The following is a 23,944-nucleotide window of genomic DNA, read 5'->3' as shown; positions in this document are numbered from 1 at the left end:
GTGGCCCCTCGCCTATAAGATTGAGATTTTAGTAGACACGGGGTTATTCAATTCTTTGTTGGGACAGGCTTTATGAAAAAATAAGTTTTAAAACGGCATCATTTTATTATTTAGTCATCACATTTATTTATAAACAATTTAAAATTAAGGAATAATTTATTTTTTTTTGTTAATCTACCACAAATAATGACACATGTTACGACACGGTAACCCCGCCGGAACGACATATTTTTGGCGTTTGGCGAATCATAATACTTGCAAAAAGTATATAAAATATTGCTCTATGAAATCAAGTCGAATTTAATGTACAATATAAAGGAGACAAAAAGTAAATGCATGAATTTGCACCGATTTATTATTCTTTGGGTATTTCAACTACTGAAACAGCAACAATAAATAGAAACAAAATATATATTATTAAAAAAAGTGTTTATACAATATTCAAATGGCTAATATGCGTTAATGAATTCTTAAAATTTAGATCAACTATAATTACAAAAAAAATATATTCAATCAATTTCCAAAAATCAAATCATATAAAAATAAAATCTTCACCAACCGATAACATTCTAACTACTTCATGGTAGCCTGAAACACCCACAGAAAAAACGATCAATTATATGAGTTCTACCAGTTTTTTTTTATTTCAATCATTCGCACATATCATTCACCATTTTCATCATGTCTTTTTCCATGTTATCAACTTGATGCACATCTATAGTGACTTCCATGTTGTTTGTAGGTGTCGAAGGTAGGTCATCTTCGTCCTCTTCTAAATCCGGAGGCGGTCTTAATTTTACCAAAGCTTCCCTTAATTGTTGATAGACTTTTTTAAAACTTTCTAACGTACTTGCGGGCGATTTTTTATTCGTCCGCGATTTTTTTTCTTTTGTTACTTCTTGTTCCACCTATCGAAAAGATTAAAGGAATATTTGGATTTAAAAATTGAAAGGAGCACTTAAGATGTAGAAATAAAATAAGGCAATAAACATTTTGTTGGGTAAATGGACAAAAAAAAGTTCTGTTGCTCATACCTCGCTTATCCATTTTTCTACTTGTGCTATAATTTCGAAACGCTTTATATAAAAGTGCGCTTGGATGATTTCTTTGAAACAAGGACAGGGATTGAGAATTTGCTCTAACATCGCCCATCGAACAGTTGCTTGACATATATTAAGATTATAATCTCTAGAGCTAACTGTTCCAGCTGGAGTACCCCTGGCTCTTTCATAACCTGAAAGGAGGAAATTTAATTATAAATTTCTCCTGCAAGAACTTCATTTGTTTTATTATCAGTTTATTTATTTAGAAGCATATAGGTAGTACTAACCTGGTTCATTAAAGTACGGTTCTGGAACAAGAATAAGACTTTGTATAGAAACTAAAACCTGTAAGAAACTGGATGTTTGAGCATTCCATTTTTCCTCTGGTCTGCCGTGCCACGTATTCAGTACAGATAAACATACTTTACCATCATTGTATAGATTGGGATTAAATCTGACAGTATGATGACCTGTCGTTTCCAAATTTATCATCATTGGAGACAGGGGATAATCAGGAGGAAAGAATACATCTAATTCGAAACAGCCATTCGCGTATGGAGTGTCTGCAGGACCTTAAAAATGAAAAACAAATTGTAACAATTTCCTCCTTCTCATCAAAAAAATCTGTTCTCGTTGGTTTCTATTAGACCTAATATTATGAGGTGCTCCATTAGAAGGTTAATGAGCTAGGAATTTCCATCCAATAAGTTCCTGATAAAAAAGACTTAACAGGTGAAATTTAAACTTATATCTGATCGAAGAGGGCTAGTTATTGTTAAAATAGGAGCAAATAGGTAAATTCCAAGTGAAAGAAAAACCGGGAAACTTAAAAAATGTAATGGCCCCACATTTTAGATAGAAGTGACGTGTATATTTCATATAAAATCTAAATAAATACTGACATAATATAACAGTTGTTTGTTTGGAAATAGGTTCTTCTTCTTCTTCATTTAATTAACACTATTTTAGTTTTTGTTGTAATTGATTATGAAACCAAAAGAATGAAATTTACCTGTAATTAACACTTTCATGACATCTAGTCGGGAATTATCATATCTAACAAAAACAGAACTACTATAACTTAAAGGTAAACTAGTTGATAATGTCACAGCCTCTTGCGCTATCCTCTTCACTCTAGTAGGATGCGATTGCTCACTAGTTGTCTTAGCATTGTTTTCGAAATGATGGGATACCACAAATTTTATTCCTCCTTCCGGTAATTCCGTAATCATTTCATAGGAGGCTAAAAAAATTAAAAGTAAAATTGTTAATTTCAATCCACCAGTAGTTAAACAGTAGGATACATTATAATAAATTTAAATGATTCATTGGATCCACTTCCATACTTTGCCTAACGTCAAAAATATACTCAAATTTTAGTTTCACTCAATTTTTTCTTTCTTGATCATACAGCCACTTTTGAAATAACCACTACATTTTATATAGTTTTGTTAGTTGTTACTGATATTCTGTTGGTGAAAAAACAATTTATATTGGAAAAACTTACAAAATTGCAAATTTTTCATAATCCTCAAATACTGTTCATCCATTGATGCCACAACTTTTTTATCTATTGAATTTTCGTTGTCGTACGCAAAATCCGATTCCGCTAAACCGCTAGTTACCCTCGAGACCAAATTGGCGGTGTTCTGTATATCCGGCATCAACGTCGCCAAACCTTCTCCTTGATCCAGTTCTTCCAATTGTTCTCCCAATTTATTTTTTGATTTGCTTTTTGTATTCAATCTAAAAATATATTTTTCATTTAAATATGTCACTAGTAAGCTTTGAATTGAAATACCTAAGTTTAGAAGCGTACGTATCTACACAACTCTTCATGTTTTTCAATAAAGAGCTAATCGATGGTTCACTGTTTTTGTTCTTTTGTGGTAATAATAAACTAACTAACTGAGAACTAACGGCAATGGCTCTGAGTAGTAGGAGAACTGCTCTGTACAATGGAATGTGTCGGGCCATATCTAAAACTGTAAAAGAAAACAATACACCACCACTAAGTCCTGGTTTTTTTAGTAGAATCATTTATCACTTGTAACTTTCACTAATTTCTATTGCCACCTGTACTATTTGTAAATACTGCTATTTTTTTTGAATCTAAAGTTAAAATACATAACACCCAAAATTGATAGTTCACAATTGTGTTTAAACAAAAAATGTCTTATTAATAATATAAATTGATTGAGTTGCGCTTTCAATTACTTCTTACTAGGATATTTACACGTTTTGAAGGACAAAACAGCAGGTTGATACATTTGAAGTATCACAGGATGTCTTGTAAGTAGTTCAAATGTACTGTGGGATCCACAATCAAGTTTAAATGATAAATCATTATCAATGTTCTTTATTAGACTTACAATTCAGTTCAGTATGCAATAGATATTTCTGTTTTAATGAAAAATTATTTAGTAATACCAATAAAACAAATTATATGAGATTTTGAATACTTTCTAAAAGAACATAATATGCACATTCCGAGCAACCAACTTGCAAGTAACAAAATTTTTAGGTTAAGAAGAATCACTAGATATTTTGTAAGTAGTTCAAATGTATTGTGATATCAAACATTGTATTCCAATGAAAAATATTTCACTAACAACAATGAAATATGTCTTTGAAAACTTCCCAAAAGAACATTTCTACGTTTTAAAAGACAAAACTGAAAGTTATATACATTTCCAGGCTCAGTAGTTCATCTGTACTTTAACAACAACTATGTCCAAATGAAGTATATTTCAGTAATCATAAGATCGAAATATAATGTTGAATTTATATCATACCTGAATCGTTTCTGAGGTAAGAACTAATAGCCGGTAATAGCGCACTTTGAGTTAACAGTTCGTAGAAAGCGCGAGGTAATACATTTTCAGTTAATTCATCATCTGCATCGTCATTTGGATTTATATAACTTGCTAACACTTGCAGAAGGACCGTTACGTGTTCTTCTTCGCTTTTTTGTTTTAAAAGTGCTTGTTCAACGTTCCAACTTTGTTGAGTGGATCCTGTACCAAATCCAGTACCTGAAAGATATTAATCAATAGAAAACTTTTAATGTAGTGACAAGTATACACAGGTTATTTCAAATATTTATGTTATATTTATAAAATCGCTTCAAAATCAATAACAAATACAATTTCAATTACTAAAATGGTTCACCTTTGGCCCAATACAATTGTGACTTGTCCTCTTTCAGTTTTACATTCAGATTATCCTTATCATTACCATTATTAGATTGATGAGAGAATATTCCAATACATGCTAAAAGTAGATGAACTACTCCTATATTGATACTTATCCTTCTCAACAGTCGACCATCGTCGGTACTCAAAGGAGTACTGTCATACAACTTCTTTAAAACTTCAAATGGTAATGTTGGTAAAGAATCCGAGATGGGAGAATTAAATATATCGCCACCTGAAAAAAATTGATATTAAATAGTTCAAAAACTAGTTCATTCATTAATATAATTAATAAATTTTGCTTTTATATGATTTATAAATATTGATAGATATTCGAACTTACCTTCTCCGTCATCAGTAACACCTAAAGTTAACCTAAGTAGATACAAAGCTTTTTTCATATCTTTTAGCAAAACTTCAGCATACCCAGGTAGCCTCAAAAATAAGCCGAATGCAGTTAATGAATGAGGTGGTACATGAGATATAATAACAGATGACTTTGAAGGTGAATTGGTCCCAATGGCATCTTCCAAAATGTCTTCATATACATCATCGGATTCTAAAAATTACAAAGATATTAAGTTCGCCCTGTATTATTTCCAGTTAGTTACCTACCATCAACTTTAATCCATTCGGAATCTGATGAGTCTGGTGGAGATTTTTCTAAAATGGCTGATCTGATTGCTTCCGGATAAACTGTGGGTAGGTGTTGAGCCAATAACGCAAGACCACCCATCGAACTGAAAACTTGTAAGGCACTGCATATAGGTGGTTGTTGGAACACTGATGAATTCGCTTCGTTATTACATTTTTCATCATTGTCTAAAAAATAAGAGTAAATTATATAGTGTGTTACAAAAGTCTGTAAATAAATTTGTTAAATTGATATATTTTTAACAAGAGTGAAAGTATTTGGAATAGTTTTACTAACTTTTACACTGGTAGATTTTAAGATGTATGTAAGGCCAATCGGTGGTATTCCCTTTGGACTCAATCAGTCTTAAAAGTTGTCCCAGATTTACAGTGAGAGGCAGTGGTTGATCGGAATATGTTTCACACTTAATGATTCGACCTTCAATGACGTCTGTAGCATTAGTCGAATTGGAAGTGTACCTGTAATTGGAGGAAATTATATTAATTATAATCTATTTATGTTAACTATACAATACAAAAATGAGCATCTGGTCGTCAGAAATTGAAAGAGAAGAAGAATATGTGCTCAAGATGTGAGATCCATTTTCATAAATAACGGTATTCTAAATAATTATTGATTAAAATAGATCTTATTCAAGAAATTATACATTAATAGAAGAAAAAAATGTTGGGATAATTAGTGTAGATTTTTTTGGAAGATTTACATAATGGATTTAAATATATTATATAAGAGATTATTAAATAATGTTTCACCTTTTCTTTTTGGACTGAGGTGTTGCCGTAGATTGATTCTTTGCATCTTTGGCACGTTTATCTTTGGCGGTAACTCCTGCAGCCATGCTCATCTCCTGTTCTTCAGCAGCGAACCACGATTTGAAAATATCCCTCTTTGTGGTATAATTATTCTTCTTATTGAGAGACAATTCTGATTTATAAGAAATTTTGAAGAATATATGTTGTTCAAGGATCTCCAATAGTGTAGTGTTAGTGCTCAGACACAACATGGCACGATTGTATGTTTGCTTAAAAGCCGGATGAGCGGGAATGTAGCTTTGGATGAGTTTAGAACTTTTATACAGAGTTTCGTCTGCTTCTATATTGACAGGAATTTTCTCGTTTTCTAGTAGCAATTGTAATATTAATCTAAAAATGTTACATATTTTAGTTTAATCACAAAATTTAGATTTAACATTAGGCTCACTTACCTACGCATAAATCCGGATATGCCATTGGGCTGCATATATATGACATCACATAGTACTTTAGATAATCTAGCTTGGTTCGTAGAATGACATAAACAACATTTAGACAAAAATTTAACGCAGACTTCTTCTAAATGAACACGCGCTTCAGTTTGTAGGCTAGATATTTTGGAATTGGGTGATTTACACAACCACTTTAATAAATGTAACCAAAATGAAGAGCCATCTTCGGAGCCCAACCAATCTCTCATCATTTTTTCATCGCTTATGTCAGTGAAGAACTGTAATATGCTGGAAACGTTTTCTAATTTAGCCATAGGTATCGCCGATTCGTTTTCGCTGTGGCAAAATTCCAATATTGCGCTGTTCAGAAGCTTCGGTAATCCGGAATCGAGTAATTGTTGGATAGATGTGGGAGATCTGCTGACTAGGGCTATGGTTTCTAATTGTTCTGAAGTGAGGTTCAAGTTTGATAGGTCTCCTATAATTAAATGACCGTACCATTCTGTAGTTGTTTCAAAAACTCTTTTATTGTCGTCTGTTAAGCCTTCTGAATCTTTTCTATCGTCGCTAATGGACGCTTGATGACCAGTCGATAGATTTGGTACCAACACACCGATTTTTTCTAATAAAATTGGGAATAGATCGGGCATTATATAACATAACGAACATAACAAAGAATCCAACGAATATTTGAGACTGATGCTCGATTTTGATTGCGTTTTCAATGTATATATCGCGTTAAACAAATCTAAGGATATAAGCGATGTTAGATCGTACTGGACTTGAGTCTGCTTGGCCGTCCATAGAATCGAAGCTATACTGGAGAAATAAGCTGCGTTACAATTGTTGGTATTTTGGATTAGAATCGCTTCGTTTATAGTAGTTTCTAACCATTCCAAAATTATTTTTATTCTGTAAGGAGTATCATCATCCTAAAATATTAAATAGCAGTTAAAAAGTTTAGCAACTAAATCCTATAAATTACTCTTACTTGGTGTTCGCATATTTGGTATAATAGCTCGCACGCCGATTGGTATCCGGAAATATTGATTAATCTGTCTTGCCAACTAGCATCTGCTACCATCAGAGGTTCTATGTCTGATCTACTGTCCAATAATACCTTTATGGTTTGGTAACTATTTTCTGAACTATGAAGAACCAATTCTCTTAATACTTTTTCTAAACATGGAAGATAAACGGGTAATATATGTGATGGTACTAAAAGTAGCCCACAACAAGTTGTAAGTAGATTAGGTACTGCTGAAGCACTTTCTATAATTTGACGTTTCACTTCTGTACTCGAACCCAACGTGAAACAATGATGCAATAATCTGAGCCATCCTAAAACAATTTTTCATTCTACATGTATCACTAATCATTCTACTAAATGATACTAACCTAAACTATGTTTGCAATGTGATTCATCTTCCGCATCAGATCCTTGCATTAAACTACCTCCAAAAGCATAGTTACCAAGTAAACGAATATATATGAGACCTATACTGTTTGCATCATGGGGTTTGTACAATCTAATCAAGACGCAATTCACTACTTTTGGCACAGGTAGATGTAAGCGTATAAAAGTTAAACCACTTGTTGGCAGAGGTAAGCAAACTGGTGAAAGTCTAGATGGACCATTAGCTGATACCTACAAAAAAATTATTTTTATTATTTATTATTTTCATATACTTCGTCCAGAGAATCTAACGAATTTAATAGTAGTAATTTCACGGAGCTGAATATTACTTTTGTGAATGGAACTACTGCACTAATAAGAATGTACCAGCAACAAGGTTCAAGAAAATACCAAATTGTATTCATAAATTACATTAAGACTTCCTAGATACCCTCCATCAATTTAGGTTAATGTTAATAAAAAATAAAACTGCATTAACCAAATATGTAATAACAGAAAAATATACATATAATTATAATAAATCAAATGATTATATTTACCTCTAAAGCCACATACGATGGTGAAGTAGCCAAATTGGCAGAATGGGGTTGCAGCTGCACCTCCCTTAATAAAACAGCGTTAGGTAATTGCAACATCAATTCAGTATGATTTTCTTCAGGATAAAAATGATATGACCATAATGGAGCTCTTGCACGTCTATGGGTGCAGCCCGCTGAACCCTGCAAACAAATTTATATTGTTTATGTGAACGTGTAAAGCCACAATAAAAAATAAGTTCATCAGATATTTGTACGTACATTTGAAACATATACATATAAAATTAGGGTGATTAAAAAAATATTTTTCAACTCTTACCGTCTTAAATGTTTCTATTTCATATAAAAAAAGTCCTCACCAAAGATTAGCCCTGGAGTTTAACTCTAAGGGCCGTTTTTTTATTATAGTTTCCCATTTGATAAACATGAGAAAATTTCCTTTTATACCTAAATTTTCTACAAAAGGATTTCTTTTATAACAAATAGAAACATTTCAGACGATAAGAGCTGAAAAAAAATTTTTTTAAGGATAAGATAAGATAAATGGAAAGATATTTTTATCTCTTTAGAAAATATTTAAACGGCTTGATGTAGTATTTTGCAAAATTTTGGATTAATTATCATTTCCCTTGTAGTTGCATGTCCACCATTATTGTTATTAATGATAAACTTGTTTATTATTAAATTTCATTTTTTTAATCCATTTAGTGTAAAGTTTTTAACTAACTTTTGATAACGGAAAAGATATTTTACTGGATGGAAAGAAACTGTAACTGATTCACAAATTACACCAATTTCAATAGCAATTTATAGAAAACCAAAACTAATTTTTTCAACCTTAGACAATATGGAATATTGTGGAGAATTTTAAAAATAGTTCGGTAGACCTATGTGCTAAGTGAGATGTAAAAAGAAAATCATAGTTTAGAGGAATATATAGTGTCTACCATCAATGGTAACGTAACAGTTTCATTTAATAATAACCTTGACACTCACATACTGAATTTAATTGGTACTTAAAGCACTGAAAATTGATTACTAACTTGTATCAAAACATCTGCAGATTGAGCTGTGCTTGATTCGCAAGATATTGTACAATATGGTGCAAAGTTTACTAAAGCCATTTTATTTTCTATCGACGTTTGCATAACTTTTTTGGATGAAGAAGCTGAAGATATAATACTCCGAACGTCTGGAGTGTTATTAATGCTACTAAAATGTTGCATTACAGTTGATATAGTACCAACTTTTGATAAAGTACTAGGTGAAGTTGTACTATTAACAATGCTGTTACCTAATATTGTAATTCCACCTGAAACATGAAGAAATCTTTTTTAATAATTCTTCTCTTTTTCTAATGGGATACTTACCTGCATCAAAGAATTTTTCAATTGCTTCTTCTGTATCTAAAACTTGCAATATGAACCACAACAAAGGTTCGCTAAGCTGCGGCGCTTGCGATAAAAAAATTAATAACGGTCTTAATAACAAATCTTTATTCGAAGCTTTCCGAGCCAATAACGCCAATAAATGAAATATTGCGTCCCCTACTGTATTCGGTTCGCTTAAAGTGGAAAAAGCTACCTAAAAAATAAAAAAAAACAAAGATGAAGATAGGGGGTTCCTTAACTACGTGTATTTTACCTTTTGTGAAACATTAGCAAGCATACAAAGTGAAGATGACTTACATGCCGCCAGACAGCGACATAATCTTATAACGGTTGGATGATGTTGAAGGACTATGTCTGCGAAGCACGGAATTTGCTGTTGGATGCGAGAATTTTCTTGATTTATTTGCTCAGCTTTGGATTCATCTGTTTGCGATGTTGCTGCTGATTCTGTATCCATCGCTTCCTGCAATACATTAAGGCAATTAATAAAAATATAATAATTTTCTTAAAATATTCAGCTTCTGCTGCTAAATTCTAGTTAGTTTTATCGAAATAGAGCCGCTATACTTTTATTCATGTTTATATTACTCACCTGTTGATTCGGCAATGGCGTTTGCACTAGTTTGCCTAATAATTTTAATAATAATATCAACAAATCTTCGTAGGATACTGGTCTATCTTGTTTATTAGAATCCGAACCTAAGACACTGGCGAATATATCGCTAAAAGTGCTTGTCATAACAGCCTGTTTTTCACCTATACTTATACACTTGACTCGTTCACTATTTATCACATAACTATGAACTAAAGCGGCTAAAACAAACAAAAAAATTATTGATATGTAAAATAGTAGATATAATTATAAAAAAAAATGGTTACAACTCACCTGTGCTTTCCAAAGTGCTCATTGCTATACTCAAATCAGAGTTAGCGAAATCTAAATACAACATAGTTTGTAATAATTTACACTGAGCATCTAATGGACCCAATCTACAAGCCACTGAACCCGAAGGTCTAGTTAATTGGTATGTAACCTTCAGTAACGTAGATTTCAAAAGATTTCCTAATTTACTTGTTGGACTGACAACGTCGCATCTTATTTGTAATCTTACTAAAAAATCATGTAGGGCTTTACACAGTAGAGGACCGGCCTGTAACAATATTTAAAGTAATTAATATAATTAGAATAAAAGCAATAAAGAACTTCTAAAGAATTGGAAGATGCATCGTAATGAATCTGGAAAAAAATTAACATTCTAATAATTACGCTACTATTGAAGAATTTAGATCCCGTGATATCTGCTAAGAGGGCATGAAATGAACAAGAAAAATCGATCTAGGTTCTTGGTGACAGGAATTAAAAGCCTAATATACTGCTAGAAAAAGAATACAAACGCTGAAACGTTGCCTATAAGACTGGGGAAATAAAAAGAGACTAGATAATATCCAAAAATTAAATCAAAGCTGTGATACCTGTAGATCCGAAAAGTTTTTGGATCTTATCGAAAACAATCTACACTGACTTTCTTACAGGGCTAGATCACCTCAGAAAGTACTTAATGATCGTGTAGCTTTTATCGGAAGGAAGAAGCAATTCCAGTTCATCAATTTCTAGAATATTTAGTCTTTGTAAGTCTATGCAAAAAATGTCAAGTAAAAACCTACTTGAAGTCACTATAGATACTGAAGTTCATTACAACTCTGGACCTGAAAGATGAACTGTAGATGTTGTTTTTTCTCATAGGCAATAAATAAATCTTTCACTTTGATAGCTATCACTGTCCACTAATTAAAAATGACATTATAGCTTGTATTAACAAAAGAAGTAAAGCTTAAAAGTACATATATATGGTTAGGAAACACTATCAGAAATAGTAAAAATTGAGAAAAAAAAACAAGTAAAAGATTCCAGTTTACAATGTAGTTAAGTTTTTTTTTATTTATCTATATTATATTTATATACAAACCGAAAAAAACAGACTTTTGGGACAAAAGAACACATATCAGTCTCACATAACATATTGATTGGTAACTAGTTACTATGTCCTTGTTTTGTTTTAAATTGACATCATTGTAGCTTTGTAACAAGTTTCGTTTCTCTGTTCTTTAAAATATTTTTGCATCATTATCAAATTACACTTTACAATTTTTGAAAAATTAGATTTTACTCACCAGTATTTTTCCATTGAAAACGGGTCCGGTACCAGACAAGAGATTTAAGAAGAACTGCACAAAATTCACATGCGTGACGATAGTATGCGCCATGCCAGACAAATCAAACCATTTTTTCCCATTATTAGTATTACAAACCAAAGTTAACGTTTGTAAAGCACTGCACCATGTTGTTAATGATAAGCCAGGTGTCCAGGCCATCGCACTAATCAAATAATTGATGGAACTACAGTTCAACACGATTTGAGGAATAGCCCCAGGTGCAAATTGTTCATATTTATTCGAAGAATTTAAAGTTAACCACAATTGGAGGATGTGCTCTATTTTGGAGGGATCATGATTGTGGATATTTTCAAATAATGATGCAAAACAAAATGTCAACAGTTTTTGATTGTTTAGAGAAGATTCTGGTTGTAAATTTTCTAAAGCAGTAGGCCAATGATTCAGTTCATTATAACTCTCTTTTTGAGATGTCTCCAACGAAACGTTCTGTATCAACAAATGTGTGTTCCTTATTAATAATTTTTTCAAAGTTATTTCCGAGTTGGATTGAACACCCAACTCTAACCTCATATCCATTGCACAGGACAATCCGGAATTGGAAGCAGTTATTTGTTTAGAAACTTTCGAAGTTGTTTTAATTTTTTGCGAATCTCCTAATAATTCATCAAAATCAGAATCTTCTGATTCGAAAACAGAAGGCAGAGGTGGAAAATTGGCATTATTCAACATGGGTATCGGTGTACTACTTTTCTTTGGCAATAATGCTTCTACGACTGCTTCAACGTCCAAATGTTCTTTGTAACTGTTTAAAAGAGAGTTGGATTTAGATTGTATGTTGGATGTTTCTGCGACTAATGTATCAACGTTGAAATTGTCTTCTGAATTATCTACTTCTGTTGCTGCATCTGGAATTACACAAAATAATATTTTTATTACTTGTCATGTGGTTATTTGTAAAGGGTGTACAGAGTGAGTGTAAGTTTGTTTGACCTTCAGAATTGTATTTATTTAAAAAAAGAATACTACCGAAAAGGAATGTATGTCTAGAGCAATTAAGTTAATATAACTATACTATGTGATTACCATTCTGTATCCAACTAGGTGATGAAACTGTTTCAGTTTCCATTTCAATATCTTCTATTTTGACCGAACTGAGTTCCATAACATCTTGTAGGAAACAAGCTAATGCAAATGGCGCCCAAGGTATTTTGCTAGATATGCAGAAATGAATGAGATCAAGCAACTGATTTTCTTTAAGAAGCTGACCCAATTGTAGTTTTGCAAGTATAACTAATTTTGATATAACCTAAAATTAGAATTATTAATTTAGTTTCACCCGAATATTTTCGAATTGTTAACTTACCTTGAAACATAATAAGAGCATATCTGCACTACTAGAATGATCCATTGACAAAATCAATTGTAATAGACCTTTTGCTACGACTAAACAGTGATTACTGTTGATATTTTGTGGCATTTTAAGTAGAGGATGCTGTTTCTCGACTGGTTGTTCTTTCTTTTCCTTGGCCAATCTTACTTCGTCTTGTATTTTCTTTATACACTTCAATCTTGTCAATTTATCATGGACAGACATACTTTTCATTTTTTGTTGATAGGAGTTATCAGAGTTTACTACAATACTAGAATAACTCTGGAACAAGAAAAAGTAATTTATAATGTTTTCAATCTAATGTGTATGGTGGTACCTACAGGTAAGGTATTGCTGGATACTTGTACCATCCTCTTACAAGTTTTCTTTCTGTTATTCCCTTTTGAATTATCGACGTTCTTAGTTCCAACCATTTCGCCCAAAACCCAATTCCACCTATTTATAGAGGACGAAGATGTCTTACATAGAGATAATTGTAATGAAAGATACATGAGTTCCCATGATATTAACGGCAAATCTACAGTGGCAGCTAATAACGGTCTTCTGTTTGTTATTAAAGGTGTCAACGTGTCGTGAAGTATCCTTAAAGCAGCATCGATACAAGAGCTTTTTTCCGAAGATTTTCTACTTAGATATGAAAGCAGAATGAATAATCTGTCTTGGGGGAATCTTTGGATGCAGGAGGTTGCGAAATTTTCAGCTAGAGTATCAGCTAAAAAGTCGCCCCAGAATAATGATTTTCCGCAATGTTTTTCTAAAAACATCGCTCCCAATAGTTGTAACCTAGAATGTTGGGTCATGCAAAGACCTTTAAAGAATTGTTGACATTCTTCTTTCGACATTTCTGTTGTTGCATCAATTGAAAGGAGTACTTCCAATAAACTCTCAGCTATTGATGCTAGTTTATCCGTGGAAATTTCGGAAGATTTATTATTTTTTACATTAGAAATACCCTCAATTCTAGTCATAACGTTTTTTATTATATTCAATTGATACTGATATTTAATACTTTCTTGATAAGCCCCTACAATTTTGGTATGTTCCGCGTTATTACTATTCGTATTTCTATCTTTTAATATATTCATATATGTTGCTAAATGGGCCGCGTTTTTCATATCTGCTACTATAAAAGGTTGCAGAAGTTCTTTTAACTTCGAACAAGCTAAGCTGTATCTACAATTAATATCTTCAAATAATTTTGACAGTATTCCAAGTTGTTTATCTAAATCTGGCGTCGAAGTTGTATTTGAACTTTGAGGAATTTCTGGTGAAGTTTCATCAGACATGACGGTTATATGACCATAAAAGTAACCTAAAGGTATACGGCATCTCACAGTTGACATCCCATATCGACCAACAACGGTTATCTATAAAATAAATTAGTTTTTTATAATGACTAAAAGTTAACTATATTTTTATACAAACCTTCATATATCTACATAAAGGAGGGGGTTGTAAGTCCGTTAGTAGCAAATTTCTTGTACCAATGTCCATAGCAACAACTAATCTAGTTTCATCAACATCTTCCCCTTTTAGCCAAATGTCAATTGTTAACGTTACCAAATCAGCACAGAATGGTATAAAAACATCCGTCAATAGGACTGGTTTTCCAAAATCCAAAGTTATATGTCGCCTTGCTCCAGATTGCATCCTCTCGACTACAATTACTTGTTTTGGAGGAATAGTTAAAAGTTCTTGCCACGGTAAACCATTTCCTGGTAATCTGGCCGGCTCGTTGCTTTCTGGTATATGCATCGATTTATTTGGCATCTCTAGCGGTTTTTCTTGAACTGACATTTTTGGATTTATAAATACTATGTCGCTAATGCCTGTGAGGTTAAACAAAATAACTAGCGTGTATCAAAATATTGAGACACGTCAGTTAAGAATTAGCTTTTTGAAATATGATAAGTTACTATAATTGTCTTCGATTTATCAACAATGTACTATATTCTGTGTTATATTATTGTAATACAGGGTGACATTTAGTATAGGAAATATCCCTTTTCCAAGAATTTTATCTGTCCAGTTATTTTGATCTTAATTGTGTCACCTTCTATATATAGAAAAAACATTTCATATTTCAATTGTAGCAGTAATTAAATTTTAATTGCAGTGAGCCATCACATTTTCTCAACACTAAGAAAATTAAATGGGTCCCTAACTATTTCTATAGATATAACTTTTGGTGTATTAAAAAGTTTCTGATTGAGAACCATACAAATTTTAGAGCACATTTTCTAGATAATTAGGTCGTTACAACATTTTCGTATAAACTCACCTTTATGCTCTAAATATCCCGAATCTTGCAACATCTCAATCACCCATTTGTTATAACCTGGTTTCTCTTTAACTTCATCCTTGATCACTTTGATTTTATCCATTACTTTTTCTACACTTTCTTCTCCCAAAGGGTCACTGGATACAGATGAGAAAGCAATAGGAACGTTATTTAAAAAAGCAGAATTAATATTGGAATCGGCCCTTTCGACTCTAGTACCTTCACTGGACCATATGCAAGTAAAATGTAGAGGTTGAGTTTCTATAAGACCTCTAATAATTCGCAATGAAGCGACGTTTTTATATTTGAGTTTTGTTGTAGATGTAGATAGAATGTCCTTAGGACTAATGCTGTCCTTATTAAAAGAATAATTAGATGTACTTATAACACTCGGTGTTTGTTCTTGTTGTGTTGGATTTGAAGGTAACATGTAAGTAGATGAACGATCTCCTTTGATATAAGGAGGTGGTTCCACATCAAATAGTTCTGGTTCCATTGGAGTGCCATACAAACCATATCTACCTCTTAAGACTAAATGATATGGGTTTGATCTTTTGAGTAGTTCATTAGCCACATTGCTAAGAAGTGCTGTGCATTTGGTGGCTATCATAGACTCTTTATTTTTTGCAGTTACTTTCAGTAAGAGGGAAAACATCCATTGTAAACCGCTGGCCGATTTTATTTCAGTTATAGAGTCTAGAATTGAAGTCAGTGCTTTAAGCACCGATGAATTAAAGTGATCTCCACAACTGGGGCTGATATTTTCTGAACCACTAAAAAATAAAAAAAAGTTCTATTATCATAGTGAAAAAGTTTTTTTAAGATCGATAATATTACATGTATTGAATTAACTTTTAATTAATAAGACACCTGTATGATGGGTAGAGGTCACCACTAATTACTTGTTTATAAAGGCAGTTAAATTTTGAGCTCATTACCTCCCGATTGTTTGTTTTAATTAATAGTAATTATTGCTGAAAATTATTACCATTATTGGATTAAGTGAAGGAAGAAATCACATATTCTCCTGATCTGTTTCCGGTGACTGCTGGCTATTTTCAGACCAGAAAAAAGATTCTCCAAGAAGAGAAGTATCATCACTGAAAGACTTGACTACTTTGATGTAAAAGAAAAATTGTGATAGAAAGTTTGGAAAAGCATTGAACTGATTGTATGACTCTCAAAGAAAAATATTTTGATGACTAAAACAAAATTATTCGAAAACCGGGTCCTTAGTGCCATCTAGTGATAGTTGGACAGTTGCTCATTCCTCCGATAGGTTAAAAATTTTTGCACGACAAAGGAGATGTTGATGTACAACTATAATTTTTTTACGATAATAAACAGCTTAGTTTATTTAGAATGTGGTAACAAACGTCCCAGTATGGAAGCTATGGTTGGCGCCAGAAGTGTGGCAGATAAGGGTTAAAAAGAATGAAATTACCAGTGTGTTGACTAATTTATTCATGTTTATGATTGAAATGCTTACCTGCAGCATGTGATGATTAACCGAACGGCCTTGTGAGCCACACTCCTGCCTCCCAGTAACAAACACTGGTATAACAACACCTCTAAACGTTCCTCAATCATACCCAGAAACTCCAGTTGTTGATTAGGCGCTTCTCCGTTATTACTGCGATTTCTACTCAATCTTATCGAAGCGATCCAATCTAACGTATCCAATACTAAACCGATCTCGTCGTTATTTATACTAGTAACGGCTGTAAGCAGTAACGACTCGACAAAAATACCGGATTCCAGCATCAAGCTCCTCTGTGCTCGTTCTTTAGAATTCTCGGGATGTTTCACCGTGTGTAAAGTTAAACTTAGTTCGTGTATGACGTCGCAACCCATGTAAATGTCGGTTTTTAGAGGAGGCAAACCGAATTTGTCTGTATTAATAGTTGAAAATCGATCTGTGTTCTTTTTAGCTTTACTTTTACCGTCGTCTTTAGCGTTGACAGCTCTTATGTGAAGAAGTAGATTCCTCACTTTGGTTTTGTATAATTTCGGACTCGTTAGAGTAACAATGCCACTTTGTTCTGTTAGATCTAAGTGGGAAGCTAGATCTATAGGACCTGCGAGGATATCGGCGTTATGGGCTCTTAGATATTCTTGGGATGTTACTGGATTATCTACCCATTGCAACATGTCTATTGTTACAGTTTCATCTACGGCAAATTTTACGTCTCTTTTGTGTCCGATGCCGTTTTTATTTTGTCGCAACAACGTAATTTCGACATTCGGTAAAGTGCTGCTTGGTTGAAGAGTAAAATGAACATCGACGTGTCCTAATACGGTCGCTCCTGGTAGTGTAATTTCAAATATATGCTCATCCCATGTCGTAGTATCCGTTAATAATCTCCAAGTTTTCGAACTTTGTTCACCATCACATTGAGGTTGTCTACGTTGCCTTAACGATTGCTGAAATTCACTCCAACAAGGAGGTACTACTACACAATAACCTGTTTTTAGGGGTTCAAAGTCACAATAAAACTTTAAAGTTTTTAGATCATTTAAGGGAATGGTATCGGGAGGTTTTTGGAAACATTTCATTATTTCTGTACTATCCAAGTTATCCAGAGATTGTGACAGAGCGTTCGCACTATCTACATTCATGCCAAACGGATCGTCATCTTCGTGATCGTCGCTTGATTCATTTTCTGCATTATTAAGAACGTAAAAATGAAGGGAACCATTCTTTGTTGAAGCGCAGAGTCTATCAAGGCCTGTAAAAATAAATTTGTAATTGAAACATGATATCTAAAGAATAATTAACGCTCAATATATTGATGAAAGGTTCAAGAAGCGAGGCATACTTGGATCCAAAGGATCATACAACTGAAAAAAGGCTAGAAAAAGATATGGTTGGGAAGAATTGAGATGCAACTGATTCAAGTACAAATACTGTAGCAAGAATATTGAAACCATTCAAACAAATAATTATTCACTCAATGGGAGAAAAGGATTTAGTGATGTATGGGTGTTTCAAGGTGTTAATGTAATGAGTGAACATCGAATAACTAATTTTAATATCAAGTTAGTTACACATTGTGTATATGAGCGTTAGGTGGAAGAGGTAGGTAGAATTGTGGTAGTTGGACAGTATGGAGAGATCTCCTTAGCCATAAGGTTTTTGCCAGCTTAGATTATTAGTTTAAGGTTAAGTTGATAATCAGTTGATCAAAGACCGAACGAGAAAAGATTGCCTAGTAGAAAAAAAATAGATGGAAAGATCAGATTGTAGGAGATATGCAGAATCTAGGAGTACGTGACTGGAACACCCACAAAAATACAGAGTCAAAAGAGGTCAATTTGAGCGGCTACAATTCTCAATTCTCACTAGAATATTTTTATATTGTAATGTCAAACAATCAACTTCTATATAAGATAATGTTTCTTAGTGTATTGGGTCCATGTCTAGGTGGAAAAATTATAACTGAAAACACTTACTGTTACAAAATGCAGCAGATACGAAACCATCATCTTCGATTTTAGCATAACATATAATATTCAAATCAGATAGACTAACAATTCTGACAACGCCATCTTCACACACCATTATGGCATTTCCTTCTGCTTCGCAACATTTGTCAGGAACAATTCCAAATTTATCGATAACTGGTAATAAATTTATTTCTAGTGGTTTTTCGTTAGCAGCTAATTGTTTTAAAAGTACATGCTCTTCTTTCAATTTGACCATCTTTTCACTAAAATCCAGCTGATATATGACAAGGAAACTTTCAGATGTTTTAGAGCCTTTTAGGCATATTAATAAGTGGTTTTGATCATGTGTAGGTATTATGTCTGATATTTCTAGATCTTGACAGGATTTACAAAATTCTGGTATACTAACGCACTGTACTGCTCGGGAATAATTGAGTTTCTTTGAAGATTTGCTATTCTTAACCTAGGAATAATAGAAATAAGAATTTAAAGACACATTTTTATTGCAAAGTTTATATTTTTTTACCTCTGCTATGTGATCTGATATACTAGCTTCACTTTCTGCACAACTCATTGGACCATTGAAAAGATGTTTTGCTTTGGAAGGAGGAAGACTGGAATCTGAAATAGGGACTTTACTGAAATCATCGAAAACAAGCACTTTGGGTCCTGTATGATTTTTCTTCAATGTTAACGACGGGGGTAAAAAAACTTCATCGCTTTCTCCTGGTAAGAAACTTTTGTAATAACTAGACATTGTGGGATCTAAGTTGTCCAAAAAGTCAGAAAAACTGTCCTTTTTTTCAAAATCTTCTAATGGTACATAGATTGTCTCTTTTACTGTATTATTACATTGGAGTATTTCTTGGTCTTCTAATTCTTTATTATAAGTAAAATCGTACACAACTAAATATAATCTAGTGTTTGATGAATAATCTGTTGTTGGTTGGGAAATAATACGAGTATCATTATTAGACTGACTGGTGAGTGTTAAACCACATATTATACTTGGTCTAGCTGGTTTGGAATCGTTAGATTTATTATCACCTACTATACAAACTGCGCCGATTTTCTTTTCAACTGGATGTTTTTCTACAAATAAAAATTGGATCAAAAGCAAAATGGAAAATATCAAAATATAGTTTGAAAATAAATTGAACTGATACATGTAAAAAACTTTAAAATGCTATTTTATACTTACTTATATCAGTTCCAAGCCATCCCCCACTTTGTCCAAAATCCTGTGTGTATTTATCTAATATAAAAGAATCAAACTGAGTGACATAAAAACAATAATCTCTTCTAACTTTCCCAGTAACGTCAAATACTGATACTAATCCATCATTATTTGCTGCTGGTATATAATTTACAACTGAACTATGACCTAGAACTCTTATGCATTGTCCTCCGTATGTGGCATCCACAGCGGCACAAGTAGCATATGTGACAGATAAAGGAACATTTTGTGTATATTCACCTACTACGAACGGGCAGTTTGGGGAATGACGTTCGTGTTCGCTACAAGGTTCATCAGTTCGTTCCCACGACACCAGACAAACTGAACACGTGAAACACATGGCGCGATCATCACCTGATGTATTAGGTTGATGATAGAAACCTGCTTGTGCCATTTGGTCCGGCAAAGCCCATCTAAACATAAAGATTATTAATAATAATTTGTAAATATTGAGCCCAAAGAATTGAAATGAAATGTTTTGCTAAACATTACATTTTTGTGGAATATCATAGGAAAATATCCAACAAAAATTGTAACAGACTGTTTGAAATGTTAATTGGTAAGAATGGTATGTCTTAGATTAATATTTTTGAGATAAATATCTACAGAACCTAGTGTATTATACCTAAATTGATATTGATAGCAAAACTCACCTATAATCCATGTGAGGCCACTGGCTATAAGTTTCCCTTCTCCTCCATTCGCTTGCCATTGATTTTCTATCTGAAGCATTTACTTTTTCTCCTAGTAGATCCGAGAGTCTTTCTTGAACAGCCGAAGCCACTCCCAATTCGGGAATATGCTGTTTTTTGGTTAATAAATTTGATACTATAGTTGATGTTGCATATCTTAAATCTTCTAAAGGTACTGTCAAACAAACTGTGTTCCACTAGAAGGAAATTAAACGTTAAGGAAAAAAGTAAAACAATAATTTTCAAAGGTGACTAAATATCGGAGATACTATATGTAGCTGACATTTAACAGATAGTGAATATGAAAATAAATGTACCCAAAACCAAGTCGATGATAATAAGCTGAAAGAGAAGACATATAAGATAAAATTAGAAGAATCAAATATAGAGCAGGTCAAAAGGTTTATAATATATAAAAATGTAGCCACACCCATATTGGCATACAGATCAGAGACATGGACACTCACAAACAAAATAGCAAAATACAGATATAAAAGAAAATAAATCAAGTTACAACAAAATAAGGAATAACACTGTAAGAGAAAATCTAAGCCTCAAAACAATTCAAAACAAAATCAAAGAATAATACAGAATGAATTACAAACTATAATGAAAATAGAGCACTTACTTTTTGCGCTTTAATACCCTTTTTATGATGCTTTTGTGCATCTGAAGTTAATTGTGTGAGCTCATTTATAATTTCATCCACACCATGAATATTGCTAGAGATAAGGCTCTCTTTTAAAATAATTGCCTAAAAATATTTAGTTATCAAGAAAATTTCAAAATGTAAATTTGAATACTGAATAAAACTTTATATTCTCAAGCAATCTTTGGTAGCTAATGAAAGACATAGTAAAAATTCACTATTGTTATGCAATGAATAAAAATAAATATTATCATCAGTAGTCTTATCCAGCATTGGATTAAAAAGTACTGGGGCTAAAATCGACCAGGGCCCACTTAATTAAATTAAAATCAGCCTGAACTTTTTTAAATGTGATATATTAGTTTTAAATATAAATAATAAGTAAAAATAAATTCACAATTCGCTATAGGTGTCATCACAAGCAATCAAATGTTTTGATCATATCTGATTAAAAGATCCAATTAAGCATTTTTAATTCTATTCATGAATTATTTGTATTATTAATCAATTCAAGTTGAAGTTCAATAAGAGGAATGAGATGCTGTAATTCACAGACTAATTCAAGTTGTAGATCATTCAAATATATTTTGTACTAGAGATTTTAATTCGGCATTTTCTATATGAATTAATTTGTATAGGAATCTAAACAGTCTAGTAATGTAGTCATAGACTTTGCTCCTTTTCCTCAGCTGTTTCTACTCTAAATGTATCAGAACCAGATAAATTGCTTCTTCTTCTATCACTGTATCTCTGACAGACTTAGGTTCTTAGCCTTATTTTTAAATGAAAATTTATTGTGCAAACTCAGAACAAATTACAATCATTCACTATATATTTGATTTTAAATACCAAACATTTAATTTAAATGTCCAAACAAATTACGGAAAAAATGCAAATTTTGCTACAGATCCAATATTGCTTTTAAAATAAATGATCAAGTTAGTAATTTTCCACTGTCCCTACCTGCTCGGGGTCTATGGCTTCAGCCCTTACTAGACCCTTTCTAATTCTGACACTGATCTAATAGCTCATGTTAATAAATTAACAATAATATATTACATATTTGTAAAAATATGGGAACTGAATATATAATTGTGAAATATTTTGTAAGATATATGATATTCACAAATAGAAATTGTGGAATAATACTAAAACAGGTGTCAATGGAAAAACTCAGCTCTTTTGTAATTATATACTATATATCATAAAATATGACTTTCAAATAATGCAAGTTAATAATTTTGGTTGGTCATAAAAATGATTCGCCTTATTGTACTGAAATAGTTCAAAATTTATTTTTTGGACACATCGGGAAATATATGCCCTTCTGATATCAGAATCACAATAATGATTTATAAGAAATGCTTCTATTAATCATATCAATAGAAACTTGTTGATAATATTATATCACATATCAATATCTACTTATTAATTTCATCAACTACCAAATATGAATTGCACATTTGCATTCAATGGCATTTACTTAATGATATCTCTAATTTATTTATACATAATGTGTACAAATTTAAATGTATAGTTTTGGCATTAACTTTTATTTACATATCTGTTGCACAATTTTGTTTACCTCTGATAGTGGCAGCTCAATTTGAACTTCCTCTTTACTGTCATTTATATTTTTTTGGAGAATACTGTCAAGTAATAAAACACCATTATAGTCTGATCTCACACCCAAAGCTTGCCCATCTGTAAATAAGACTCTGTCCAAAGATGGAATGTATTTACACTTCACATCCGATAGATTTTGCGCTGCAAAAAATACACAACGTATTATCGTCGGCTTAGCAATAAAAATTAAGAGTTTTTATAATACCTGAGAGAGAACTGGAGTGTAGGATTACACCAGAATTAACGTCGAGAACTCTTACTACTCCGGTGTGGGTACAAATTAAGATGACATTAAGATATGGATGGTATATTATTTCTTTTACATCTGTATCTATATTTAAATAACCATCTTCGTTTAGAATCCACTGTTCCTCAGCCATTTTGCTAAAAACATCTTGCGCCATGAAAATATGACAACTGTGTCAACTGCCACTGTCTATAAAAATGTGATTATCGGGAATTTTTTTATTTGCTTTAATATTATGGTGCAACTGCTCTTTGACGTATTATAATTGTTTATAATTCAAATATTCGTGTTTTTCTAGTGGATAATTATTTTGATAATTATTTACAGTTTCAATAAATTTTATATAACGAAGTGTCTAGTCGTCCGCTAAACGGTTGAATAACATAAATTAGTCATCCGATTATTGAATAAATACCGGAAGTGTCTAGTCGTCCGCTAAACGGATGAATAACACAAATTAGTTGTCCGGTTGTCGGGTAAATAACATGCGTGTTACCGCTGCTTTTCTTGAATTAAAAGAAAATGTACCAGAATCTCAAAGAACTATAAAATAATATAATACACAATTTTTCTAATAACTAGAAAAAATTTATTTCTTTAGAATTAAAATTTTATCTTTTAGTTCAAAGATTAAAAATATATGGAGCAACCACACGATAGAAAAAATATTTATGTTTATTTAAAATTTAAGTTTGGATATTTTATTCAAGCAGATATCTACCATTTCATTATGGACTTATGAAAGGATTTTATTAATTTA

The 23,944-nt window shown here is 32.3% G+C and overlaps 1 protein-coding gene across 2 annotated transcripts; it reads right to left on the bottom strand.

Annotated features, from left to right (window-relative positions):
• Positions 1-85: 85 nt before the first annotated feature.
• Positions 86-23,437, bottom strand: LOC130894309 (baculoviral IAP repeat-containing protein 6). 2 transcript variants are annotated; one of them, XM_057801034.1, is made up of 35 exons: positions 23,143-23,437; positions 22,897-23,078; positions 21,291-21,416; positions 20,624-20,859; positions 19,935-20,383; positions 19,260-19,825; positions 18,740-19,196; positions 16,776-18,015; positions 15,287-16,059; positions 14,431-14,834; positions 13,326-14,372; positions 12,979-13,266; positions 12,699-12,921; positions 11,613-12,520; positions 10,327-10,591; positions 10,033-10,253; positions 9,694-9,903; positions 9,420-9,633; positions 9,093-9,361; positions 8,053-8,232; positions 7,495-7,744; positions 7,088-7,437; positions 6,097-7,028; positions 5,645-6,034; positions 5,169-5,350; positions 4,853-5,059; positions 4,581-4,796; positions 4,215-4,472; positions 3,839-4,078; positions 2,845-3,028; positions 2,551-2,789; positions 2,056-2,286; positions 1,331-1,615; positions 1,035-1,234; positions 86-908 (listed from the first exon to the last, which is right to left on the bottom strand). In XM_057801034.1, the coding sequence occupies exons 1-35, from the start codon at positions 23,339-23,341 to the stop codon at positions 651-653; spliced, it is 12,879 nt and encodes a 4,292-aa protein (XP_057657017.1). In that variant the 5' UTR covers positions 23,342-23,437; the 3' UTR covers positions 86-650. The 2 variants fall into 2 exon arrangements, with proteins under 2 accessions (XP_057657017.1, XP_057657018.1); XM_057801035.1 differs by having other exon boundaries at positions 14,431-14,795; positions 23,143-23,430.
• Positions 23,438-23,944: the final 507 nt, after the last annotated feature.

The sequence above is a fragment of the Diorhabda carinulata genome, chromosome 5, assembly GCF_026250575.1.
Source record: "Diorhabda carinulata isolate Delta chromosome 5, icDioCari1.1, whole genome shotgun sequence".
NCBI lineage: Eukaryota > Metazoa > Arthropoda > Insecta > Coleoptera > Chrysomelidae > Diorhabda > Diorhabda carinulata.
The sequence above is the reverse complement of the archived record's forward strand: the minus strand, read 5'-3'. Positions and strand labels throughout refer to the sequence as shown.